The 27,618-nt window shown below is 47.3% G+C and overlaps 2 protein-coding genes across 4 annotated transcripts; one reads left to right on the forward strand and one right to left on the reverse strand.

Moving 5' to 3' along the window:
- Window positions 1-448: 448 nt before the first annotated feature.
- Window positions 449-26,636, reverse strand: LOC117901606 (LIM/homeobox protein Lhx3). Of its 3 annotated transcripts, none has more exons than XM_034812422.1 (7): window positions 26,079-26,636; window positions 2,815-2,989; window positions 2,473-2,684; window positions 2,218-2,410; window positions 1,995-2,146; window positions 1,738-1,932; window positions 449-1,670 (listed from the first exon to the last, which is right to left on the reverse strand). In XM_034812422.1, exons 1-7 carry the CDS (start codon window positions 26,353-26,355, stop codon window positions 1,396-1,398), a joined length of 1,479 nt encoding a protein of 492 aa, XP_034668313.1. In that variant the 5' UTR covers window positions 26,356-26,636; the 3' UTR covers window positions 449-1,395. The 3 variants fall into 3 exon arrangements, with proteins under 3 accessions (XP_034668313.1, XP_034668315.1, XP_034668316.1); XM_034812424.1 differs by lacking the exon at window positions 26,079-26,636 and adding an exon at window positions 4,056-4,516; XM_034812425.1 differs by lacking the exon at window positions 26,079-26,636 and adding an exon at window positions 4,056-4,515 and having other exon boundaries at window positions 2,473-2,675.
- Window positions 23,212-24,249, forward strand: LOC117901607. Its single transcript, XM_034812426.1, has 2 exons — window positions 23,212-23,356; window positions 23,420-24,249. The coding sequence occupies exon 2, from the start codon at window positions 23,420-23,422 to the stop codon at window positions 23,558-23,560; it is 141 nt and encodes a 46-aa protein (XP_034668317.1). The 5' UTR covers window positions 23,212-23,356; the 3' UTR covers window positions 23,561-24,249.
- Window positions 26,637-27,618: the final 982 nt, after the last annotated feature.

A 27,618-nucleotide genomic window follows, 5' to 3' on the forward strand; every position in this document is an offset into this window, starting at 1 on the left:
ACGCTTTCTTTACTATCCAACCAGCAGAAGCCCCAAAAACTTGCACTTGAAAATCAACCCGCATACTCATGGTCAGCAGGTTGACACCAACTGCATTACCGGCGGACTGCTTCACCAAGCACTTCTCGTTACGATATCATTTTGTGGTTAGCCAGGCAGTACTTTTGTCAAGGGGTGGCGCCGCCAGGTCTCTTGGCAGTTTTGGGAACTTTGCGGTAATTTTAGGAACTTTTGTTTTTTACATGCATTCAAAAATGTTAACGCATTTTAGTTCAAGTAGCGTCCGTGGCGTCATTAATGTTACTTGTTTTGCCGACAGTTGAATGTAGATGTCGCTCCAGCGGCGTATCGAAAACGTTTCAAACATTTCAGCTATTGTCGAGTGACAATTCGATAAGATGGTCTATCGAAACAAAACTGTTCGCCCAATTGTAATTAAAAACGATGGTTAACAAATTTTTGTATTTTATTCTTATGTGTCAAATAGTAATTTATTCCATAGCATTCGTTTTATCATTTGTTTTACGTAGTTGCCTCTTTACTCACATTTCTATTTTGTCGAAATATTTCTTCGGTTTTTTGGTTTTCATTAGATATACATAAATACGACATCACGTTTTCGTAATTGATATTTCGCCTATGTAATTTTGTTGTATTCCTATATAAAGCAATAAATAACTGGTTTTGGGCTCGAGCCTTACACTGGTGTGTACAAACATACAAATGAATATATGTACATTTGTACATATGCATATTTTGCTCTACCACCCCGCATTTGTTTGACGCTATACAGACTTAATTTAATTTAAAATTCAGTTTTAGAGTTCGTCTACTATACACATTTGTATATACATTATTTACAATAAAATATCAATATCAGGGCAGGGTTACAATGGTAAATGATGGAGCGGCTTCTCCAAGAAGTGATGCAATCAATTAAGCTTCAAAGTACAAATCAAAAGTTATTCTGTTTTCAATCCCCCTATGCCGATGACATCGTCAGGAAATCAATTATTTTGAGCAATTTTGTAAGGGTTTTTGTTTTTCTAAATACAAATAAGGCTTTCTGCTGCTTTCTGTTTTTGCTAATTTTTTAACTAATTGATTCTGATCAGCATTTGTATGCCGATCACGAACTGGTATTTATACAGACGAAACGTACCCAAATTGCATTCACTTGAAACTGGTACATTCCACAATCTCAACTCAGCCTGAGTGGCGTTGCCACATCTCCTGACTCGTTCCCATTAACCGCTTAGCTTCGCTGTCGTGATGCTGAGAGCTTTCAACATGGCGCTGCTAAAGTTTCTGTTGTTGCTGCTGTTGTTGTTGCTGGGCAGAGAGAAGAAGACTGCGGGACTGCATCTCAAAATAACGCAAAAGCAGATTTGAGTATCAGTAATGTACGCTTGGCGTGCCGGGATTTGCAGTGGTGACATTCGCACTGGCTGCACCACTGCCGCTGCCGCTGCCACCATTGTTATTGTTGTTGTTGTTGCTGCTGGTGTTGTTGGTACTTGCCGAGTCGCCAAGCCAGGAATCGGGGCTCGGGGGAAAGTCTGGATAGCCCTGTTCGGGGCTGGAGTCGTTGCTCAGGTCCGAGACGTTGTTGCTACTGTGCAGGCGGTGATGTGACTTACTGGCGTGCAGAGTAGAGGCCGCCGCATGATCTGTGGTGGGAGATGGATTGTGGCTCTTAGATATAAGATTCCTCCTCTTCTGTGGCACTCAACTCACCTATATTGGTGTACACAATATTGTCTGGATAAGAGCCGAACGTGTGGCTCTGGCCAACTGGCGGCGGCGAGCGACTGCTCGGCGGGTACTGAGACGGACTAGAGCTCCCATGCATGTAGGAGCCGCGTATGCTGTGCGGAGAGGCGCCTTCATCCAGGCCCAAATTGACGGTGCTGTAGCTGTCGTTGCTAAGATCTGTTGAGGGGATACATAGTTACAGCTCTATCGGCTTTAGGGATTATGTAGCTCAAACTTACCGTGATGACTGAAGCTGTCGTAGTCGACCTTTAGTTCGTCCTTGTCGAGGAATTTGTCGGTGCGCGGCGAACAGTTTCCCTTCATGGAGCGGAAGTACTGACTCCATCGAGTGCGTCCCGCATCCTTTTTCAGTCGTTTCTCCTTGGCCCGCCTGCAAAGTAGATGCCAAAATTAGTGCCGTCGCCGTCGCCGTCGCCACTTGTGTCTGAGTACAACACACACCTGTTTTGGAACCACACCTGGACCACCCGCATGTCTAGGCCCGTGTCCTGGGACAGCTGCTCCCGAACGTGTCGGGCGGGCTTGGGGCTGTTGTTGTAGGCAGTCTTCAGGGTCTCCAGCTGCTTGGCGGTGATGGTGGTGCGGGGACGCTTGTTTGGCTGATCGCCGTCCAGCGAGCCATCCAAGTAGAGACCTGCAAGAATCGATCCAACAATCAAGTCTAGCCGTTGAACCAGGATCTCTCCCGTCACGCACCTTTTGCCTTGGCCTCCTCGTAGTCGCGCTTGCAGATGAGCTTGCGGTCCTCCATCAGGTAGAACTCGTCGCCCGTGTTGAGGGTGCGGGAGCACATGGCGCACAGGAAGCACTGCAGGTGATAGACGTTGTCCTGGGCCCGGCGCACCACCTGGGTTGGCGGTATGCCCATATCACAAGCGGAACACTTTGTACCGTACCGTCTGTTAGACCCAAACATTGGCAATGGGGCAAAAGGAGATTTTTCATTAAACCGGCAACGCTTCCACCAGAACAACCCCCTTCAGGCCCCCTCCAGCCACCTCCAGCTGGCACTGGAGAAATTTAGAGAAATTTACTTACTTGAAGAAGTCCTCCTTGCAGAACAGTTGACCGTTGCGGGCGAAGCACTTGTCGTTGAGTTGGCCGTGGCACTCGCTGCACTGCAGGCACTTGGCGTGCCACGTGCGCTCCAGCACCTTCAGAATGAATCGGTCCAAGATCAGCTCATGGCAGCCGCCGCACTTTGGTATCGTAGCTGAAAGAGAATTTCATCGGTTAAAGATTACTTCAATTATTTTTGCTGTTAAATTATTATTTTTCTTTACAATTCCTTAGCCAGTACATCTTATTAGTGTGCAATTTGACTCCAAACTGAATTTGCTTTTGTCGTCTACTTGAAAGTTTGATGTTTTAGAAAGGTAATCAAATGCCAAGCAACCGATGCAATTTTCGATTTGAAATTAAAGTCACAATTTCCCATAGAGAAGGTAGACAAATATATCTGCCAATAAAATCGATATCAGTTTGTGCACGAGACACATCTGGATTGTATGTGCAGGCACTTACTGTCACCTATCAGTGTGAATAATCGCCCAATAGCCCAATAAGCTACACAAAATGGATGTTCGAAATGGAAATGATCCGCGCTATGCGCCCCTGTACGAAATTCTTGTTGGCGTGCCCTGGCACGCCTTGAGGTTGATGCTGAGAGCGTTGCCTTGGGCTATCTGAATATTTGACCATATTTCGGCGATTCGATTGAAGTTTGCTTGACCAGCAAGAGCGGCGACAAGTGCAAACTTGTGGGAAATACTTCAGAGAATCATTTTGGCGTTAGTGTGGATCCGTTTGAAGCGAGTGAAGAATTCTCAATCACTTTACTCAGTTGCTAACTGAACACTCAGTTGGTTCAGTTGCTTCGTGAAAATTGGTGAATTTCAATTCATTCACTGAAGTGAACAACTCTTTTTTGGTCACTCACTAATGAGCAACCCAACCCCAAATATGTTCACTTCCTAAGACATTGTAACTAAGCAAGCCAAACTCCCCACATCTTTGCACGAATTGCAGATGACTGGTGCGAACACAACAACAAAAAGATAACAATATTGTTAAATACACCTGCACTATTTGTGTACAACTATAAACATATGAATTGGGATGGTGCCGATGCGTTATTGTTTCTTGTTTGCATATTAGCCAGAGTTTGGGACGAGCAGAAAAACCTGCAGGTTGAGCAATTAAACTTTCACCATGTCGGATACAATTATTGGACGAGTAGAGGATGAGCTTATTGCATTGCTTTTATCCTTTCAACTTACACAGCAAGAACTCTGGCAGTTGGCTCAAATTGATCGGCGGTACGCGATCTTCACATTTGCCGTTGGACAGGAAGTCACTTTTGAACATCATTAGCTTCAGCAGCTCCATGCTGTTGATCTTTCCTCCTTCTACTTTCTCCGTTATCAATGAAGTTATTTTCCTTTTAATTTCCTTCATCCACACTTTCACTATCTGCAGGGCACAGTCACAGTCACAGTCACATTTTATTTTCGGGTGATTGAGGGTAATCCACAACGCTTTCTGCTGGGTTTGAGTTTGCGGACTTTGTTTTTCGTTTTTTTCTGTATTGCTTGAGTGTTTTGTGCACCGTTCGTTAATCGTTATCACAGACCTTTACAGTTGGCTCTGCGATGCACAAGCTGCGACGCGAGCAACCGATATCCTTGTGGCAAGTGCGGCAGGCAACGTCGACGCTTGGAAAGTAACTGGCGAGCGAGGCACGCAGAAAAAGAGGCAGAAGCGGGGCTGCTGCTGCTGACATAATCACAGTCAGAACAGAACCGAACAGAGCCCAACCCAACCCTTACGAATCGGACTTTAGCTCTTGTGCCACTGTTGGCCCGCCACGCCACGCCACTTTGTTCTCTTTGGCTGTTGTTGCTCTTGTAATACACATCTCGCTTGTGCCAGTTTTCCCAGCTTTCCAGTTTTCCAGCCTGGCCTTTTATCTGCCTCTTTTTCTGCCCCCAAACAATTGAGCTTGGGTTGGTCGCTCGACCAAGCGGCGGGGAAATTGCATTGTACACTTTGCCATTCCATTCCAAAATTTCTCTCTGTGTCTGTGTGTGTGTTGTATGTGTGTGTGTGTGTGTGAGTGAGTTTTTCTTTTCAGTTTTTATGTGGGTATATTTGTGCCTGGGATTGGTTGTTTTGTGTGCGTCGACGTCGACGTCGTGACGGCCGTCGCTTGCAGTTTTCGGGGAGTGGTCTCAAAAAGCTCTTTTCAGCTCTTGGCTTTTTTCACCCTCCTCCACCCACGATGGGTCTTACTCGCTCGCTCTCTCTTTCTCTCTCTCTCTCTCTCTCTACCCCCTTTTTGAGTGCGCTGGCAAATTCGGATATGTTTTCTAAAAATTATTTCATACTTTTACATACATATTTATGTACATATTTATGTACATATTTATGTACATATTTATGTACATATTTATGTACATATTTATGTACATATGTACATATGTACCGCTTTTGCTGCAGTTTCCATTCTACTTTGTATTTCTCTTCTCCTTTTCGTGTGCATTTGGCTGCCATGGCTTATTGTTGTTGCTGCCTTGCTGCCGCCGTGTCATTGTTTCGTAACTGTTCGGCCAAAAACCTGACCTTAAAGGCGTTAAATTGTTGACTCCAACTGACTGCTCGACCGGCTGATCGAGGGGCCAGAGCGACGTCTGCGCACGGAGACTTCCATTTCAATTGCAGCCGACAAATCTCTCCGTTTTGCCACTCTTTCGCTGCTCTTTCCTCGCTCTCTCTCCATGTCCTGTAGGAGCCAAAGTGCGCGTTCCACCTCCACCTGCACCTACTCCTGTCTACATGTCTACACACAAACATTGACACATCGAATTCAACATTCGGACTTTGGCCGCCTTAAAGGAACTCCCTTTCAATTGTTGGCAGATTGCTTTTCTTTTTAGGACCAACAGATACAAACCTTCTAGAAATTATCAGTAAGTACTTATCGTCTGTCGTGACTATAAACGTGTTTAAAATCCGATTTAAATTTAAATTTTTCCCACCTGTTTCGATACACTCGAAATAGCCATGTCTGTCTTTCGGTCGCGATGAGTCTGCCTAGGTCACAAAAACTATAAGAGCTAAAGCAAGTTAATTTTGCATCCAGAGTTCTGTGATCTCACACTGTTACTAGAGTATTTCATAATGTCGCCAATTATACATTTTTAAATGTAATATATATAAATATTTGTTACTCAATGAATGTTACCAAGATAATCCTACCCAATTCCCAAAGTTTTGTAGCCCAAAACTGCTGTTTTTGCTACTTAATGTCAGGTCATGTTTTGGCTTATAATTCCCAGATTTTGACTGTTTAGGAACAAAACTGTTCTAAAATTGGACCCTTTGTTAACAATACACACAATACAATAAAGATGCAAGCTTTCGTAACTGATATATGAACCGACGCATCCATTGAGTGATGGTTCATTGCGAAGTGAAAAGCAGTTTGTGTAATTAAGTACATAAATATTCATTTTATATGTACATATATTTTATATTTATGTATATAAATAATGTATTAATAATGTATACGAAAGCCGTTAAATGGGTCCAGCCAAATATCGTTAACGATAAGGAATTAAGGATAAGGAAAATAAGTAAAACTCGTAGAGTTTCGTTAGAACCGTGTGGAGTACGAAATCTATATTCCAGGATGTCTGCATGTACATCTGGGTCTCGGAGACTAACTAGTAAAATAAATACTAGAACTTATGAACCGGTGTAGACTCCAGATTCTCGGGGCTCCTTTACCTACGGACATTGCGAGCTTTTCCGAAACCAAACCGGGGACTTTGTCTAAATATATTCTCAACACGGTGAAGACAGTGCGTAGGAGCCACGCCCATGCATCGGGGCAGTCTAGATTTGTCCAGCTACCACCTGGGTGTAACCAGGTTTTTATACCGATCTACCATCGATCACTATGCGGTTTTAAGGTTGAAACTTCTCATAACTGTATGAGAGAACAATTTATAGTCTACTTTTCGGGTACTTTAAATAAAAGTCAACAAAAGAAACATTTAAACTTGCGCAGTAAAATTCATTATCGTCGCTATCGGCATGGTCGTCAATAATGCGCCAAAGGCCCAAAGAAAGAAGAGAAATTGTTGAATGGCTACCCTAGGTAAAATGGCGGACTCGCAATCGAAACCAAATTGAGCGATACGATACGCACACACACACACACACACACGGGGGGAAGCACATTCATGCATGAATATTTATATGTGACAGTGCTTTTATGTGTACGTGTGTGTGTGTGTGTGTGTCGGGTAGCATTATCTGCCCAACGGGACGTCGCTGGGAGGTGAGTGGGGCTTAAATGTGCTGGCAACTGGCAACTGGCAAAGCGCAGCCAAAGCTGGAATTACACTTTGTAGACTCGAGAACTGGGCATTCTTATGTAACCATGCCCACCACCACCACCACCACCCTCACCATGCTCTGGATAAGTGTATTCAAAAATTCATATGGCCAAAAACGTGGAGCGACACACGCACAGTCCACAGTCTGAGCTTGTGGCATAATCGGAGCAGAAACACCAAATACTCAGCCAGCATGGTCATGGGGCAGGAGCAGCAGTAGCAGCATGACCACCCACACACTTTCCACGACAAAACCAACAGCAACAGCAACAGCAAGAGCCACGAAGGTGATGCTTTGGGGGTTGCGGACACGCCCTGCAAAATGGCTCGCCTGCAGCAGACGCAACAGCAGCGGCAGCGGCAGCAGCAACCTCCGATGCTCCCTTGCCTGGCCCCGTGTGTCTTTCCTTGCCGCTGGCCCAAAGTCCTCCTGTCAAATCCACTTGGGCCTTAGCCTGTCGTGCCGCGTTGGCGTTGCCGACTTGAAAGCGTTTCCACCCACTCCGGTCGGTCCACTCTGCTTTTGCCACGCTGCTTTTAAGCTCACACTTTCATATTGTTCGCTTTTTCTGCATTTCTTACTTGTCTCCTTCGTCCTTATACTCTTTCTAACGCCTATTTATGCTTAGTTTGTGAAGGAGAGTAAGCATTGCCTTTCCCATGTTTGGATTTAGCACCAAAAATCATCACTATTGCATTTGAAAGCGTAATATTTCCCAGAGGGTAAGCTAACACCACTAAGTGTTTGGGTGTACTTCATAGATGCTTTCATCAGCTTCTTAGAATGGCAAAGTTCATTACAAGCAGATGTAAGATACTCAAGTTATGTGAAGAAAGAAAGCGCAACCTCTAACAGAATCTTTAGGAAAGTCTTTGGTTCGAAGCGCAAACAAATTGTTCAATTTTGTCGGGTAGTTATGTCTAAGTAAAAACTCAAAGTTGAACCATTTAAAATCATTGAAAACTCGGAAAAATGTAAGAACTTTATATGTAAATATTTTGTTTTGCTTTGTGATCGATAAACCTAGACAATATCTGAATCTATTTGTGTGAATATCACTCCCCAGGAGTATAAAGAGATTAATATTTTCCCGTATCTCTACTCCTCCTGAGAATAATTTAATTAGCTTCCCCTTTGATCGATTTGCGGCTACAATTTATTTTTGGTCATTGCTGACATCTGCTTGGATCGCTTTATAGTAATTAGATTGACAACTTAATTGAGCTCCAGAGCCACCAATTGCAGTTGGACAACTCCAAACAGCAAATGACCATAATCAACGTGCGAGTATGCCGAGGCAATGGCCACTTCCACATGGCTCCACCTTTTCCATTAGACCCCGCGCACAGTCAAACAAAAGACCCATTTAGATAAACAGTTCGCCGCTCAAAGTCAGAATCATAATGGAAGTGGAAGTGGAGGTGGAGGTGGAGGTGGAAGGACGAGCGAGGGTCGGCTCGGGTTGAGGTTGGGCACTATTTATATGCCCCAGAAGCGCCAGCCCATGCCACTACATCTACATCTGCCCGCAAAGTGACCAACTAAAAGTTATTACGCAATGCCCGATGCACTTTGAAAGGGGTAAAAACAAGCCAACTGGAGCAGAGGCGGTGCGAGGCCCCCGCACACGGACACGGACCTAACCTGACCGAAGTCGTAGAGCAAAATGCGCGATAAAATATTGAAAGCACTCCAAAAGCATTAATAAAACGTCATCTTGCCGTGGGTTGGGTGGCTTTGCACGTGAACTTTACACCTCCGCCATGGCCATACCGCACCAGGACGGGACGGGACAGGACAGAATAGACCCGACCATTCCCATTCCCATTCCCATTCCCATTCCCTGCCAGCTGTGCCCTCATCGCGTGCGTGCCAGTCGTTTGGCGCACGGCACACGCATCCATTAGGATTCAAATGATTCGCCGTCGACGGACGCCTTTTTTATGCGCTGCCTTTTTGACTTGACCTTTTTTATTTCACGTTTTTAAATGCTCTACAATGTTGTCGGGCTCGTTCCACCGGGACCACAAGCATGACAGGAAAATGCAAAACAAAAACGGAAACTGAAAAAGAATTTAAACTTAAATCAATACCGGACCTTTAAATAATTCCCACCTTTCCACCCCAAAATTCCACCTTAATAAAAAATTACGCAACAGGAGCCACGCTCCCTATAGGGTATGCACCCCTCGGTGCGGTTCCCTTGCGGCTTCTGCCTCCTGCCCATTGCACGCGCCGTCACTTTGCATGCGGAAAGCGCGGTGCCATCTGCACGATGGGCCTGGGCCTGCGCCTGGGCCTGTGCCAGCACGAACGAGGCCGCATATTATCTAATTAGAAGCCACTTGAAGATCAACATTATTGTACAGAACAAAAAGTTTTGCCATTTGAGGGCAGCCAAGTACAAAAAATTGACACTCGCTCGCTGAGTGTTGGAGCTGTTTTGGGGAGGGTAAGCCTGGGGGGAATTGTTTATTCTCTACCGAGAAATATTTAAAATTTTCGAATTTTTATGGCTTAAGTTGTGAAGAACTCTGCAAAGGAAACACCACATTTGGCTGAGAGTTTAACAGTTTATGAGGTGATTCATTTGTTCGACATTAAAACCATTTTGAGGCTGGTTATCTTGGTTTTGTTTTCTGGCCAGAAGATTCTAGTTAAAGCCAAGTTGCCTGGGGGTGGAATTTCCATTTTGCTTGCAAGGAAAGAACTATTTATCATAAGGCTGTAGCGGTGGCCAGGACAAAGGAGAAGGTGAAGAAGGATACCGCCCGGCTACGCCCCGCTTTAGCCGCTCCGCTGCTCTGCTCCGCTGCTCGGCAGCGCATCTGTTCCAAAGCATTTATCAAAATGTCAATGCAGCACTTAACCAAATCCATTAAGTAACTTCGCTTTAGCCGCCGCTTCGCACTCACTCACTCAGGCACCCAGTCAGTCATTCAGTCATGCAGTCATTCAGTCATTCAGTCAGTTTGTCATTCATCTATTCATTGGCTATAAAAAGCGCGCAAAGGCAAGGCCCGTCGTCCATTGTGTCCCCACCCCATCCCACCCCACCCCACCCCACGCTCTATGGCCGCGGGTAAATGCGTCCATTTAGCGGCAAACAAGCGACAGATCCGCTTGTAATCCTTTAAGTGTATGCAGCGCCAGCCATGGATACGGCTGGGCTGTGGCTGGGGTCGTGCACAGTGGGCGGGGCACACGCACACAGGCTCTGGTGACAGCAAGTGCAATAATTTGTTTGCAGTTTTCCCCGTTAAGTGCTCTATTTTGCACAAATGGAAACATCACCAGCAGCGCGGCGCGGCCATGGAACATGGAAGGAAAACGCTCTTGTTCAAGGGTGTTGCCGGATTTCCCACTCCACTCCACTCCGCCTCCCCGTCTACGTACGTGGTGGCTCTTGTTGTTGTTGTTGTTGCTGTTGCTGTTGCCCAAACGAAATCAATTCGACAAAGTTAAATAAAGACGGAACTAAGGGTGGCGTCCTCGGAGTCTGTGCTGCCTCATTGACAAAGTCAAGTCCCGAATGCGAGGGAACGAGGGTGTGCAAGGGGTGCGCACAGTGGGCAGAAACAGGACAGAACGGTGTTAATTGCAGAACGTTAAAAAATGCATTTAATGGTGGTGATAACTTAGTTTCCACCTGTTTAGTTTCCTCTCGCTAGTCAAACAAAAGGAATATTCCCCATCGAGACCACAACTTTCCGTAACTCTCAACCACTGCCCAATCTCGTTTCGTTTCAGTTTCCTTATTGGTTCAAAATGATGACCACAATTTTGGCTAAATTGATACACAGACAACTGTGCAGGGGATATACAAATAAGAAAGGAATATCCTTGAGCACTGAGCACTGGCACTGAGCACTGAGAGCCCTCTCATAAGCTCTCTCGCTTATGACAAAAATCCCGCTGTTTGTTTTGAGAGACCAGGCCCCGAGCCCGCAAATCCACAATCCACAATTTACCAATACCAAAATATTCATTGACGCGCTCTATTTAAGGACACCACCACCGGAGTCACCGCGTGGTGCTCGGGGCAGGGGCTTACTCCTGCCACGCACTGATGACACACGAGCATTGTCGATGGAGTGCCGGGGCTGGTGTGTTGCCCATTGTGTCTGGGCGGGTGCTCGAAGGGTACTTTGCTCTACATACCGTTAATGTTAATGCTTTTAATGTAATAAAAACATTTGCAGCGTTTAAGGGGCGTATTTGCGGATGGGGTGTGGGGTAGAGGGTCGCGAGTTTTTTTCCCTTTGAGTACATGTTTCGGGTTTGTTCCTCGCTGCTTCACTTGTTGCTGTCCTGTCAATGCCTTTTTTGTTTCGCTCATTTATGTCGCCTGACACAGCTACTCGTACTGCCTAGTGGTAACCCCCTCACGATTCAATGGAGCTCCTATGCCCACTGACCTCATGAATAATCCGCTTCCCGCTTCCCGTCGGTGTCTCTGTCGCTGAGAGGCGCACCCTCCTGAGAGGTAAACTGGTTTCCTGTGGCACTCCCTGGGCTTTCGCTCGGGCGAAGACAGACTGTCAAGTTTTATTGTGAAACAAAAATGGGTAAGGCCCTTAACCTTTTGAACCGATCCACAAGGGTGTATCTGCAGTTTGGTGAAAACAAAAACTTGCTACTTTTTATGGCGAAGCTTTTTGCTACAATATGTTGCTGATTATGCCGCTGGGATTAAGTGTCAGCCGGCTCTCCGACTACCCAACTGCATAATGACCTTAATCAATTTTCGTGCAACCCCCGAAGCAGAGCAGAGAAGAGTTTTCAGCAGCGCTTCAACTGTTGAATGCGTCTGTCCCCAGTCCGGGAATGGGAAAGGGGCTGGGAGGAAGTCTAGCCTAGCCATCGATATATTGAAGAGCGGCAAACACAGCAATTAAAAAAGGAGACTTCGGACTCTCTGTGTAACCAGAGAAGAGATGAGCAAATAAAGGCAAGAGGGACTCGACTCACTAAGTGGACTCATCGTCCATGCCACGCGACCTCGTATCGTGTCCCGAACAACCCCTCGTCTGTCAGTCGATGGATAATCGTCGGCATATGGAAATTCTAGCCGCGTGGAAACTCCGGAAAGCGCGTTTGCTGTGCTGTGGCTTAGTCGCTTCTTAAGTTTCCGTTCAATTGCAGGAATAACTTTTCAGCTGGAGTCGGAGGAGTGCAGAGGAGCAACCAAAGGTGCGAGCCACGCACTCGCACTTAACTTGCTGGCTGTTAGCCACGTTAAAAACGCCTCACTTGAGCGGCACACGTGCCTGCACTTAGGGTTAAACAGCAACGGCAACTCGATATGGTCCAGGCCTCCTCCGCTACTCCACTCCTCCACTCCTCCACAATAAGGCCGTGTTAACACGAACGAACTTCCACCCATCAAGCCGTGCTTCCATCGAGTGCGTGCGCTCTCCCCCCACGAACGTGGCGCTGTCTTAACCAGATAGCTGGCCATGGCAGAGAGGCGTTTAAGTTAATAGCAATGGCCTGCCCTTCCCCTTGCCTGAGCTCCCATTCATTAGCGCGTGCCTCAACCGACGCCGTGTTGCACTTTGGCTTTGCCACTTTTAGTGTTTCATAATTAAAAATGTTGCCGGTGTCGTGTGGTCGCTGTGCTCTCCAGTTACCAGCGACCCGCTACCAGCTACCAGCTCATGCAATATTAAGTTCCAGGGAAAACAGAAACCCCAAACACAGACACAAACACGGACACGGACACGAACCCCAAGGCAAAAGCTATCTGCAGCTGGGGCCATTTTGTCGCCTGTATTGTCGCCATTTGCCTCTTACGCCAAGGTGAAAGTCTTTTTGGGCATCCACCTTTTAATGCGTTTGCTTTTAACTCCGGCCGTGAGCACTTACGGCCTTGCCCCCACAACCCCTCAACCGCTCGACCCCCCAGCTTGCCCCACAACCCACAACAACCTCTAAGCATTCAAAGTAAGTGGCAACAAAGCGTTGCGACATGTTTTTCCTTCTCCGGCCGGGGCCGGCGTCGGGGCTTTCAGCATGTTTTCTTTTTATTATGCCTATTATAATTTACTTTATGCATTTTATTTCCCTTCCCTTCCTCTTCTGCCCTTATGATTAAGTCTTTGTGTGGACGCCTCTCATTAGAGTGGAAAAGGCTCCTATGGCAAGGGTGTGCTCTGCTCTGTGCTGCTCTGCCTTTCTTCGGTGTTTATGCAATTTCTTAATTGTGGTTGGACTCTGACATTCCTTATCCTTTCTTTCTGTTTGGCGCTCATCACGCTACACATTCTTCATATGAGACTTTGAATTTGGATCAGTGTGTAAATAAAACAAGAACTAGTTTCGCTCTTCGCCGCAAAGGCCATTCCATTCCATTCCATTCCGTTCCTTACCCATCTAATCGCAACTCTGCCTGCCGCCAATAGACCCAAACCTGGCACCAGCCAGACCCACACTAAAACTATTTTCCCCACCAAAAAAAGCAAACGAATAGGAAACGGGAAATTTCTCGGTTAAACCAAAAATTAACTGTCAAATATGTTGGTTCAACAATTTGAGCACAAAAACTGCGAGCGGCAGCTTGTCAGGACAATTGGAACGTAGCGAAAATGGCGAGATGAGGATGAGCGCAGATGGGTGGCAGGCAGGCAGGCCCACGGGCCGTGCAACACAATAACTTTTCAATTCCTGGCGCACATTCCAGCTGACGGCCATTAAACAATGGGGATCCAGTTCGGGTCGCCACACATTTCGCCATTTTCCGTACTCGGACTGCTTTTTCTCTCGTTTTGTCTCGCTTTTTTATGTGTTTTGTTTTGTTGCAAAAAGCATTTTGCTCGCTTGTTGTATTTAATTTTTTTCTGCAAACAAAAGACGCGCGCATCGCACTCCTCCGTCGGCAGCCATTGAAGCGTCAAGTCCGAGCTGCAGGCGGCCGACCGACCGACCGACCGACCGACCGAGCGACCGAGCGGCCACCGGCACCAGCACCCTTGACCGGAGCTATAAAGCGGGACACAAAACAGAAAAAAAAAAACCTGGAAGAGAAGGGAGCCAACAACATGCCAAGCCCACGTCCGATGTCTTTAGGTTGGACATGGGCCGGGGGGCGCATGCTTATAAAATAACAAAAAGAAAAGCAGCCTGGAAGGGCAGACCTGGCGAGGGCCCTAGCATTTTCAATTTTGAGTGCTTCCTCGTCAGGGCCATCATCAATTGGGGTTGGCCGTTGGACCGTTGAGCCGCCTTTATGGTTATGGACAACACAACGTTTTCTGTCAATCTTCCTTCTCTGATTCTTCTAGTGTATTGTGTGGCCCAACTGCAACTTCATCAAAAAGGCGGGGGCCATGCCAGGAACCAAACCCAGAGCCTTAGAACCCAGCAGCTAGCAGCCAGCAACCAGCAGCCAGAATCAGCCAACACACACAGACAAAAAATGTAGAAATGGCGGAAGAAAAAGGTTTATTGCGGTCTCTATAAAAATACACACTTGGGGTGATTTCCTCCTTTGAAGCTGAAACCAAACGGTCCCCCAGTGTGGGTGGCTGCTCTGCTCTACGGTTGCCGTACACGACGCTAACGACTTCGTTTCGTTGGTGCCCATTTTATTTGCCTGCTTCGAGAGCAGCTCCACTCTGCTCTTCTCCTGCTCCTTCTCCTGCTCCTTCTCCTCTTCCCTTCCCTTCTCTGATGGCCTGCCATTATCTTGGCTTTGCCTTTATGGTCTTTTGTGTGCGTTTGATGAAGCCAAGATGGCGCAGAAAATGGTTGAAACGGTTCTATGGGTGGAGGAGGTTCGGCGGGGAGCCAGGGAAGACTGGGCCTGGGGAGCTACGAGTATTTCCGTTTTCCTATTGTTGAATTATCAGCCACAAAAATGGACGTCGCCGTTTTTATAAAAGGACCCAAAAAGGGATACTCTAAGCGGGTGTGTCAGTGTGCGGGAGCTATGGCATAAATCCAAGGACCTGGGGTGGATGTAATGCTGGAATTGTGGATTTCTTTTGAACAATAAATTATACGCAACTCCCGCTGCACTTTGCAGTTTTTGGCCAGCAATTGTAAAAGATACATATCTACATTTGTAGCCGATAAGAATATTTATCAAGGAAGACTTTAAAATGTCTTTAGAGTGCTTGGAAATAGTTTTACAGTTTCATATATCGTAACTGATACCATCCACCCCACCAACATAGAAAGTTGAAGGAGAGTGAGAGACTGAGAATTAGTTTCTATGAACTAGTTTAAGCGTTGCTGTTGAGTTATAATTTAAAGAAAATGTCGAGAGGATTGATGCAAGAATATTTAAAATGTATTTGCAAGCGATAACAAGTTTGTTTCCAGAAGTACAGAATAAATAGCTGATCAACTCATAAATAACAAAGGGCTGGCGTGCCTTGATACAAGAGAGAACGAAAGAAGCAATAGAAGGAGAGCCTTATAACAGTTCGGGCCAAGGTGAATTCTATTACAAGGTGACGTTAACGGACCAATAACTTACTCCCCACGCACAGAGAGACAAGCTCTAGAAAGTGATAGCGCCATTGGCTGCCTGTGGTGAAGACCACCATGGTGAAGACGTCACCTTGTAATTCAATCACCTTGGTTCGGGCTGCTCAGCTCAGCAACGAAGAAGGCGGGATAGAGAGACGAAAGAACGGCCACTGCAGCGCGTACGCAAATGTTTACAGTTATATGTACAGTGAGTCGTGCGAATGGCGATCAGAATTAATAGTTCAGCTTAGGCTGTAATTTGAATGTTTCCCCTCGAACTGCGATTGCATTCTTCGAGTAAATAATTTAGCCATGAAACCAGAAACATTCTCCATTGCAGGCAAATCCCTGCACTCATTCATGTCGCAGCGACACTTTGACGGATCCCGGTTGTGCCATGTCCCCTTCAAGCATTCGGGCAAAGCGTTAAATCTATGCCCCCCAGGCGGGGCCTGTGCTTGGTCCAGGTCCTATGGCTGCATGGTCACGTACACAGAGCCACTCCCTGCGCTTCCTCTGCACTCATCTGAAATGAGGATCAGGGCCGTAAACTCAACTTAGCTGCAAGTTTTCAGTTGAGATTCAGCCTGGGCTTGCGAGACGTGCAATGGACGAGCTGCAATCAAGAATTTACGTGAGTTCTCTGTGACAGTGGAGTCGGAGTCGGAGTCGGAGTTGTCTGCCCTCGGGCGCACCCCCGAATCGTGACCATTCCAGAGACGGCACCGAGACACACACGTACTGTGCTGTCAAAAGTAGTTTGACCATTTAGGAGCCGCTCCTCCGTTAGCTTTTTGTTTCATTTGGTCTCCAGACAATTCGCAAATGTGGCAAGGAGTGCACTACTGATGCCTGCTTATGTCCGGGGCAGATGTGCCCGGGACATAAAGTATCAAAAATTCAAGCACCAGCCACAAAAACCTCTGACAAACTGACGGCATTTTCGCACTCAATTACTTTGCATTAGAGACACCAGAGGGCAGAGAGAGAGAGCAGCGTCAACGGCAGGGATTTGTGTCGTTCCATTAAAGTTTTATTCACGCAATCGACAAGGAGCAAAGGGGGGAAAGGACTCGTTCACGCTTCACCCCGAACACCGAAACCCGAACTGCGAACTGCGAACCACGAACCACGAGCCCATCCCAACTTGTCTCGTTTCGTCCGGAGAAATAATAAAAAACAATTTGCCACCCATTGGGCATTAACGACAACAAACGACAGCAGCACCAGCGGCACCAGGAGCATCTCCCCCGGCTTCCCTCCCCCTCTGATACGAGTATCAACCCCATGCCATGCCATGCCATGCCATCCCATCCGATGGCGTGCCTGGTGCAGTTTTGTCACAAATGGCAACATATGGGCCAATGGTCTCAAGTGGAGGAGGACACCGAAGGCTCGTGCAATAAAATCATTTTGTTCATTGAGCGCTTTCAGCAGGCATCGGGCAGGCATAATTTGCGACATACGCTCGAGTCAATGGCCAGGTCAGAGTTGAAGCTGGCGACCGATCCCGATGGTATTGGCTGGGTTGGTGTCTTGTGTTTGGAAAATAAACCCATTTATCTATTTGCCAGCCAGTGATTTGTGTGCGAGTGAGATTCAAGGGGTTTTCTAGCTTCTTATCTGCGAGCCAGTCCCATGCCCTTCCCCTACATCGACTTACTGGGTCACCTCCTCTGCCTGCTGCCTGCTGCCTTCTGCCAGCAAACAGCGTTGAGCAAACCCTACGCTACTATCAGTTGTGTGGCCTGCGGATCGGTGGATCGGTGACTTCAAAGCACGTAAATAACTTTACTCTAGATTTAATAAACGATTATACAGAGGAGTTAAGTCCGAACAGTTTCCGAGTCTTTTGTGGGTGCGCGTGTATCGCACGAATAAGATTTTCTTCATGCTACTTTTTCTCAATTGGCCATAATCAGCTACTCGAGGCATAATCAGTGCCACATTTATATGGCCACTCGACAAGAGCTCAACGCTGGAGTGCTTCATAAGCTCTCTCTCTCTCTCTCTCTCTCTCTCTCTCTCTCTCTCACTCCAGGTGAGTGTGTCCCACCCCAACACAGTCGAGCCCGAGCCCGAGCCCGAACCCGAAACCGAGAGATAGCCCGCGCGTTCCTCCAGCGCTTCGCTTGGGCCATCGCCTGGTTGTACAACATTTGTTTGACACTTTCAAGTGCTCCGGGGCTCCGGGGATTCGTTTGAAAATAGATCAGCAATCTGTGTAAACAGAACCCGCAGCGACACAGAGCCAACCAGCGGCACTTCTTAGATGTCCGGACAAACAACTAACTGAAGAAGGCCAGAAGGTCTGAAGAGTCTGAAAAACTGCATGCAGGGGACTACGATTTGATTCTTTCTCTCCAATTCTTCCAATTCAAACGTTTCTCGAGTGACACTTATCTGTTCGGATCGGCGGTGGACAGTGTACACAGACCTTAACTTATCGCCTGAATAAGCCCGATAAGCCAGCCCCTAGAAGTGGACAGAGTCTTGGGCTGCCAAAGGTGCTCTCCAAAGCCAAAGAAATCAGCGAAAATGCAATCGCTTTGAGCTGCGAACGTCAGCCACACAACTTTTGCAGCTCATCCCAAATACACGGCACTCGAAGAGTAAAAGGGTTATTAGATTTGCGTAACGCCCAGAAGGACCCATTGGCGAGTCAATATAGCCACGTCAGACTGTCCGTGTGTCCGTCTGTCTGTCCGTTCGCCTGTTTCTCAGAGGCCATAAGAGGTAGAGCAACGAAATTTTGCATCCAGACTACTCTGATATCACAAGTTTGTTTTACAATTTCTAAAATAAGAAATTCATGTGCAGTGGCTACCCCCCACACCATCCAGTTTATGCTTGCGCATTGTGTGCTCGTCTCACAGCGTTCCTCCTCGTTTTTTATCGGTATCAGGGAGCCAGAAGAACGTAACGGAATTGGACTCTCCTGCAGCCAGAGATAAGTTAACTAATCGCGGCTATTATTGTTGAAAGTTGACATATCGCGCGTTAGATCGCTCTATAATGACTTTCCCGCCAATATACGGAGGTGAATCCAACGTAAATAGCCACTGAAAATACCCACAATAACTGTCTGAGATTGGCCACAAAAAAAAACCCTAGCAGATAATTTCAGCTAAAATTAGAGGCTTACTTGATCGCCGCTCGTGAATCACTCGAACGGGGAACGAGAAGGGGAACTGCCCAGCAACATGTCTCGCATAACGTGTCATCATCAGTGACTACGAGACTATCTGTAGAGGGTATCATTCTGTCGAAGCTCTGACGCCATTCTGTCGCTTCTGAGTTGCGGTTGACTTGACTGGCCAGCAAAAAACACACACACAAAAAGCATAAATCAGAAATGCAGACAATGTTCGGGCATGATTGAAAGGTAAATACTGCATAAATGGATGTGAATGTGGATGTGGATGTGGAAAGGGATCGCAGAGCGCAGAGCGCAGAGCCAGACAAAAGGGACTTCTCGGCAGCCTTGGCTTAGTGGCAGCCACCTGCTGGGACCACCTGTTTAGATATACCGCGGACAAAGGAGCCAGGGACCGGGACACAATGAGCATAGCGATGTGGAAAATAATCAGTGATAAAATAAAAGCATGAAAGGAATCGCCATACAAAAAGGGGTTGCAGTTGCAGTTGAGGGTGGACCATGGGTCGGAGGCGGAGGCGGAGGCGGAGGCTGAAGCAGCATGAAAAGAAAATGTTTGCATGATAATAGGCCTCATTTATCGCTGCTGCTGCTGCTGTTGCTGTTGCTGCTCTGCTTGGTTTGATCTGTGCTGCATAGGTGGATCGGGAAGCCCACAAAAGTCAGTCCTCTGCCATCTCCCAGCCAACTCCTCACTTCACAAATATCAGCAGACGAAACAAGACACTTTTTGAGAACACAGTTTCTGTTTCATGTTTTGTTTGGGGCCTTATCAGCCGGGTACATGCGGTGGGGACTTGTTCCAGAGGTGCCGTGTAGCTTGTAAACGGTGAAACAAATGCAAACAAAATGTTGCCGTCTCAATGGGCAATTCTTGTAGCAGCCGATAACCAGTGGAAAACACAGAGCGAAGCATGCACGAGATACTTAGATACACACTGAGTAACTTAGATACTTAGATACCCAGATACCAAACCCAAAGGAACCTAATCAACGTTCAAGGCATCGACTGAAATGCTCTTCAAATATTTACCCAACAGCAGAGAGCAAAGAGGCTACCGCTACACCAGCTTCAGCTTCAGCTCCAGCTCCAGACCCGAACCCAGACCCCTGCCGATAAGCAGGAGCGGACATGGGCCCGCTAATTGCAGAATGATAAAAACAGAAAGTTGCTAACCGTAACCGTAGCCGTAACGGCAACCACTTTGCCCCCACCACACACCCGCCCCGGAGTGGCAGGCCGCAGGGCCAGACACGCAAAATGTTCTACGACGCAACAACTGCGTGGCGTGGCGTGGCGCGGCGTGGCCCCGTTGCCATTTTCAAAGATTTCAGAGAATTAAATAATATGTATAAATATCGCTGCAAGTTTTGTTATTGCCAGCATTTTTGACTCGTATTTGCCTAAACCAGCCCCAGAGGAATACCCAGTACCCCGAAAGCCTCAACCACGTTGCTAGACAACCCACGAAAAAACCGAACAGGGAGGATGCTGCCTGGCCTCTGCTGGGCTGTTCTGTTCCTCGGGTTGTTGGCAGCTCTGAGCATATTACATAAAAGAAGAAAAATTATGATTTTCACTTGTGGCAGAGCAAGAGGGAGGAGAGTCATAGATAGGGGAATAACGGGGGGAGTAGAATGGGGGGGAGGCCAGTGGGGCCTGTGCCAGGCTGTTGCTTAACTGTCAAAATCGTGTAATTTAATAAAGTTCGCTGCGGGATATTGTTTTTTATGGAAGCCAGCACAGTGTAGAGACAGCTTTTGCCAGCTGCCAAATGGGGAGTGGCTGCTGCCAAGCGGGTGGGGCTGGGGGCACGGGGGGCACGGGAGGCTGCGGCTCCTCAAAGTGTGCTGCACAAATACAGAAATTTTGAGTTACATATAACACTGCAACAACGCGATATTGTCTTTTGGTCCACCCCCACAACAACACACACACAAAAGTACATAAAACGAGAAGGGACGTGTGAGACGCTTCTTACGCGTCACAACTTTTATACCCGGCACTCAGTACTACATCTGCAACTTAGCGGTTATTTGTCAAATTTTACATTTTTTCTTCATCTGTCATCTACATCAACAACACTACTCAGGCCAACACGCTCCTTTAGCTCGCCACCCTCCCCTAGAAACACACACTGCAGAGTCGCGGCAGAGTCAGCGGCAGAGGCAGCGGCAGAGGCAGCGGCAGAGGCAGAGGCAGTGACGTGTCAGGGGCCAGGCCATAAACAGCGCAAAGCAGAGTGTGAATGCTGCGGGACGGGGTGGGTTTGGCCACTGAAAATTAATTTCTTCATTGTGGCTATAATAATGATCCAATCGTATCCCAATTTGGTGATCTGATAGATATGGTCATTCCCTATGGAATGGCGTTTTTAGTTTTCTGTTATCTGCAAAATTGTAGATTTGGGATGTTTTCGCCCTTTTGCGGGGGCGGAAGGGGGCGGGGCTCATTTTTGAAATACACTGGTTTCAGTGTGAGCATACAGCAGTATGGTGCCAAAGTTTGATGGCTCTAGCTCTTATAGTCTCTGAGAACTAGCCGACAAACAAGACGGACGGACGGACGGACGGACGGACGGACGGACGGACGGACGGACAGACAGACATGGCTCAATCGACTCGGCTATTGATGCTGATCAAGAATATATATACTTTATGGGGTCGGAAACGTTTACTTCTGTGCGTTACATACAACCGTTATCCGCACAAATACAATATACCCTATTTACTCTTCGAGTACCGGGTATAAAAATATGTATATACATATGTAGATATGTATGTAGATATGTATGTATGTACATTCATGGGGGGGTAATGTTTGTGTTTACTCTGGGAAAAAGCAAAGCAGCGAAAGCGAAAAAGTTTCTACGTGAGTATCGCCACATATTCGGGCTGGAGTATGGCAATTCCGGAGTGGAGACCTTTTCTGAGACCTTTTCAAGTGACAACAAATTAAACAAACTTGACTGAAAAGGAACTGGGAACTCCCCTATTATGGCTAGTTTTTGGTTGAATTGGAGTCTAGAAAGCCAACATCTTTATGCTTAGCGAACCATTTGAGTTGTTCTTAGTTTATAGCAAAAAAAACAGTGGGTTTGGCACTAACTTTTGGCATCAAATATTGTTCAAAATTATAAGTTATTGGACAGCTAGATAGAGCATTAAATTATCTTAAGTTTCACCTTTTAAAAATAATCAGCAAACCATTTCATTTGGCAATTAAAATGGGCCAAGTGATCCCATTCCCGATTCCAGAAGTCCCATTGTAACTATTTCATATGTTCATTAGTATTAATAATTATATTAATATTCAATATTCTTAATATAATTTAATGCATCTATAAATTATTATACGTTTTAATTTAGTGCAAAGTGTATCACAGATGTCGAAGTTTCAGTTCTATATTCACCGATGCAACGGGGACCACTGTGTTCTATGCGCATTTTTCCCCATCAAGTTATATTCCAATTTTATTTTATCAGGCATACAAAAAAAGAAATAAAAGTAAACAGCTGACTTCCAAAACACACACATACGACTGTGTCTGTATGTCTTGCACATCCCCCGTGAAAAGCGTAAAAGAAAACTCTCCCCAATCCACAATCCCCGTATCCCCGTATCCCCGTATGCCCCACGCCCACACATTTCCAGCGTCATATGAACGCCCCATTATTTACTTAACATAACTTGAACACTCGCCCTGTCCTCCCACAAAAAAAGAGCCCCAAAAGCTGCCAAGTTTCCCCTCAATGTGCAAAGAGCAGACGCAGCAAAAAAGACACGGCAGAGAAGGAACAAAAATAAAGAACAAAACTGACAGAAGTCTGGGAGGAGGCGAGGCAGTAGGGGAGAGAGATGTATAAGTAGGCGGAGGCATAAGGCGCGTGGAGTACGCCGAGTTTTACCTGCGAGCCGTGCCAGCCAGCCCGAAGTCAGTTGGCTAGTCAAAAAGCTGTCGTCGATGCTAAGCGCAGACCCAGATGCCATCAAATATGCAGGAGGACGCAGAGCGTGGAGGCTCGCGCAAAAATGGCGAAAAAATGATTTATGTGCACGCCATGAAGGAGGGAGCGGGAGAATAATAACAGCCAACAATAAACGGGCAAAAATAACAGAATCCAACTGATTTCTCAACTTGGCTCGGGGTTCGCCATTGAGAAGAGCAACGAACGGAGACCGATGAAGTGGAGTCTAGAAAGCGAAAATCTTTATGTGCCCGGTCCGAATGTGCCTTACATCACGGGCATGTTGCACTGAGTAATGTCCAAAGTGTGCTCAAGCGACAGCCGAGAGGACTCCAAAAGATATTGGGGTCATGCGAGGGGCATGAGATATGGCTGTCCCCTGGGCAAAACCTTTTCTAGGCTTGAAGCTCCAAGTCCTTGAACACTGAATGAGTTATGGGCTGTTTCCTTGGAGCCCAAGTAACAATCGCAGCATGCGCTGGCGTCTACTGTCTAGAATCTACGAAACATTTTGAGCTCATGTTTAAAACTCGAACAGGGAAAGTCAATTTGGGCTTAAGCTAAACACATTTAAAGGTGAGTTGGCCTGCAGATTGCATTATCTTCAATGTTATCCAAACAAGTGTGTCCCTCCCTCAGATGTCCGATATTAACTTGGCTGCCTTCGACGCTTTTCGACGGGATCTGGCCCGCATACAAAAGACTTTCAGCTCGTACACACAAACGGATTTCACGCAAGAGGTTGGCACAAGCACCGATTCGGAGCAGAGACACCAATAGCACTCGGTCAAGTGGCATGGCAACGTCTCCTGAGTCCAAGGATAACGCGTCAAACAGCTCCGGCTCGAGCCAGCGAAAAAATTACCCCAGCGAATGGACGGACGAGATGAAAGCGGCACTGGAGGTTAAGTCGGAACTGCGATGGATGCCATCCGAGACTAGCATCCCTAGCATCAGTTCCCAGCACTCGGCGTCAATGTCTTCCCAATCCGAAGAGCGAACGGAAGAAAGCGAAACACTTCAGAGCGGAGACCTGACATGTAGCTCCTCGCTGCATGCGACAGACCAATCAGCCAGCAGTCGAACGAGCAGCATCAGCACCATTGGCAGTGCCCATCTGCCGCTGACGAACTCCCAGACGTCATCTGACTGCACCGCAGAGAGCAGCCATCAAACCACATCGGAGGATGACTCCAGTCTGCAGTCCAGCGACTCCAGCGGCAGCGTGCAGACGATCTACGCATCAGACCCCAACAATTTCCTGCGTGAAATGTATGTGCCAGTCGACCCGAGAGCCTTTGCGTACCAGCTGGAGCCAGTACGCTGGGATCTGCGCCCACTGCTGGCCTGCGAGATGGCACCTGGAGGCAGTTATGGAGAAGTCTTCTATCTGATCGGCTACCACTACATGTGGTAGGACTGTCTGCGAGTCGAGCTTCCAATAGACATTCCAAAATTCCCAATGCCAAGTCGAGTGTGTTTGATCTCGCCTGTTGACATTACGACAAATTATGAGAGCTGCGGACGAACCCCTCCCGACACCCTCCCGGAAGGGAGCGGAAGGAAACAACAAACCAGAAACGGATACGCTTAGGTTGCCTTGAGAGTGGGGTGGGTCTGGCTTCGCCGCACTCAGGGGTGGGGTGGGGTGGGGTAACTGGTATTCCCGTTAATAGGAAAGCCACACAAGAACGGCTAACGAAGGACACGCGGCCGACGGTTGAGCGACAAGTGCGACGGGTCCCGACTGGGGGTGGGTGTTTGCTCAGCGTTAAGTGCACAGAGTCCAGGCAATGGCAAGTGGAAATGATAAACATATTTACACAATTTTTGACAGGCCCAAGAGAAAGCAAAGAACGGGTGAAGCTGAAACAGAACACCCGTGGGTGCAGCCCAGCGAGCACTCGAGGCGGGGGTGAGGGTGAGGGTGAGGGTAAGGCAGGGAGCAAGCCCAAAGCCCAAACTCGATAAATATGTTTATGTGCAAATAACAAAATATTTGTCGATTGCCCAGAAATATGCAGGATGGATGGCTGGGGTGGCACAGGACTGGCTGAAGGGTGGGGGGAAGCACCGCAAGCGCATAATTCAATTTTTCTTCTCGTTTTTCTGCACGTCGCTCGGCCGGCGCACGGCACTCAACTCCGCTGGGACTGGATCAGGGGATCCCTCGATGTTGCGCTGCATCACACACATATTAGTGACACGTGGCGGAGGCTGAGCCGGAGGTGGAGGCGGAGGTGGAGGCGTGGCACATGCGGTTTCGAGGCACTGCACTAATATTTATTTGTTTGTAATTACGCGTGTTCCAAAACAAAATCCCGCGCGTACTTGAAGTCGGTTTCGGGATCCGGGATCCATCAGCTGGGCTCTGCTCTTTTCCAGGCCCGCCTGCGACACGTGCAGCGAACGCAGCTGGGAATACGAATGCACATACCCTGCACATTAGGGCAACAATGGAAGGGACATTTGGGCGTTTGTCAACAGTTTCAGCCTCTTGGATTTGGTTACAGCTTTTCAGCTTTTCATTGTCAACGGCGCGTGTCGCCATCTGAGTCGTCCAGCAATCCACTTCACTTCAATCCGCACTCAGTTGTTCAGTTGTCAACTTTGTGGACTGGCTTGTAGTCTGGGGGGTTTGTCAATTGATTTTGCGTGGGATTTGCGAGATGAGTTCTCTCCCTTGGGCGGGGAGCACCTCTAAGTCCAAGGGAGTTGCAGAAAGTCTCGCCCAGCCATGATAAATCATCTCTCAAAACTTTCCCCCAAGAAAAGCAGAAGAAAAATAGTTGCTCGTGTATTATGTCAAGCAACTCTCACGAACGACGAGCTGCAAGCCGCAACATTCAACATTCTGCAACCCTAAAAGAGCATTTGAAATGAGCTCCTAAGACGGGGTGGCTGACGATGGCGGTGTCCCACCAGAGAAAGCTCACGGATTTAATTGAAAAACACTTAAGCTGCCTCGGTCTGAAAATGTGAATGTTATGCAAGGCATAAGGCATAAAGCCAGAGCAACCGCAAGACCCTACCAACCACCCCATCCGACCCCTCCGCCCACACATGAGCAGCTTTCAACGTGGCTCAATCTAAGTAAAGGCCAGGCCCCACACCTAAACCCTGCTGGGAGCCTGGCTCTGCTGTGACCTTTTTGTGGTTCATAAAAACAAAGAGCAGAAAACAAAAACTTTGCATAATTAAAGCCTGCTCAGGTCTGTTCTTAGACAAAGCCCAGAGCCCAAATCCTTTCGGACAGAGAGAAGATATGACGGAGACGACTTAGCTTGACTTGACTTACCCTCGAGCGCACGATTCCTTGAAATTAAGGCGAGCACCAGTTCAGGATTTGGGTCATCATGGTCGACAGGCAGATGATTGTGCTGGCCGCCGCCTACCAAGTGCGATGCCTGCGGCGTGGGCGGCAATTGTTGCGGCTGATGGATATGCGGCGGATGTTGCTGATGATTATCCATGGCTGTCAGGTGCTGTGGAAGCTGCTGCTGCTGTGGATGGTGGTGATGTAGCGGCGGCGGCGGCGGTTTCAGGGTTTGCATCATTGCTAAGGCCAAATGCATGCACAGCAGTTGGCAGTGGTACTGGGGCTTGGTTGGGGATTGGCACACGCGTCGTATGAGTTATATTTGAATTTTTAAGGAATTTATCACACAATCAATATCTCTCTCTCAATATTTTGCCCCCTTCAGGGCTTCACTCGCGTTGCGTTCACCGTGAAACGAGGCACCGCCAGACAGAGACGCGGTTCGGGATCGCTGTCTGCTCGATAACTGCTGCTGGCACGGGTTTCGCCAGCACACCGCCGTCTCACGGCTCCGCCGTTGCTTTCTTCTTATCGCGGCGGCGGCGGCGGCGGCGGCGGCGGTTGCTCTTCGATTCGATTTGTGCTCGGCTGGGGCTCTATAACGTTCGTGTGCTCTTTTGACTACATGCCAGTGCATCGGCCCTATCAGTGGAGCAGCGCGGAGCCTCAACGTTGGCGAACAATTTAAAGATGTTTACGCATCGTATGATGGAGACTCTCGGGCAGTCCATCTACTGTTGCTGGACTTTATGCAATTTTAGGACTCAAACTAAAAGACTAAAATATGCAAGACTCCAATATTTATTCCTTATAAACAATTCTCTTTGCTGTAGCGCTCTCTCCAAAGGATTTACCAACACTTAATTAAAGACATTGCTAACAAATGAAATCGGCTTTAATGCTTCCTGGGAAGTTCCCACTTGCTCCTTGACAATCTCCTATTCTTTTTTTTTATTCGCTGGCCTCAAAGTCTGAAATTTTGTGATTGATAAGACAGTTCCATCCGACTTTAATCTATATTCGACGAATTTTCCGTCACAGTCAGGCTATCTGTATCGTTTCCTTTGGGAACAAATTGCGACGCAAAATAAAAATTAAAATTACATTGAAGTTTGAACTTGTCTCCGCACTTTCACACTTGTTTTTAGGACATTTATTTATTAACAATTGAGTTTATAGTTTTGATTTTATTTTTGTTATAATATTTATATCATTATATTATTTATTGGACTCCACTTCACAGCAAGAACATTTTGTTGCGTGAACAGCGACTGTGGCGACGGCGACGGCGTTGGCGATGACGACGACAACCACGACGGCAAATGTGAAACGACAAAATGGCGACGGCACTGTCAATGCTGTGCTAACGGTTAACTTTTAACGGTACCAGACCAGCGACAGAGCATGGCAACACTGGCTGAGCAGCCAGCCAGGCCAGCGGTGGCTTTTGCTGTTGCTTTTACAGTTGTTTTTTGTTGTTTCGCTCTTCTTCTATTTGCCGCGCTGCATCTTTATTTAT

The sequence above is a fragment of the Drosophila subobscura genome, chromosome U (assembly GCF_008121235.1).
Source record: "Drosophila subobscura isolate 14011-0131.10 chromosome U, UCBerk_Dsub_1.0, whole genome shotgun sequence".
NCBI lineage: Eukaryota > Metazoa > Arthropoda > Insecta > Diptera > Drosophilidae > Drosophila > Drosophila subobscura.

What these genes read in the sequence shown, in the direction of transcription:
- LOC117901607 (XM_034812426.1), top strand. Translation starts at nt 23,420, where the DNA reads ATGTCCGATATTAACTTGGCTGCCTTCGACGCTTTTCGACGGGATCTG.
- LOC117901606 (XM_034812422.1), bottom strand. Translation starts at nt 26,355, where the DNA reads ATGCATTTGGCCTTAGCAATGATGCAAACCCTGAAACCGCCGCCGCCG. An exon ending in CGAGGAGGCCAAGGCAAAAG is followed by an intron (nt 2,411 to 2,472) that starts GTGCGTGACGGG and finishes CGATTCTTGCAG; the next exon opens with GTCTCTACTTGGATGGCTCG. An exon ending in CGACAGCTTCAGTCATCACG is followed by an intron (nt 1,933 to 1,994) that starts GTAAGTTTGAGC and finishes TCCCCTCAACAG; the next exon opens with ATCTTAGCAACGACAGCTAC.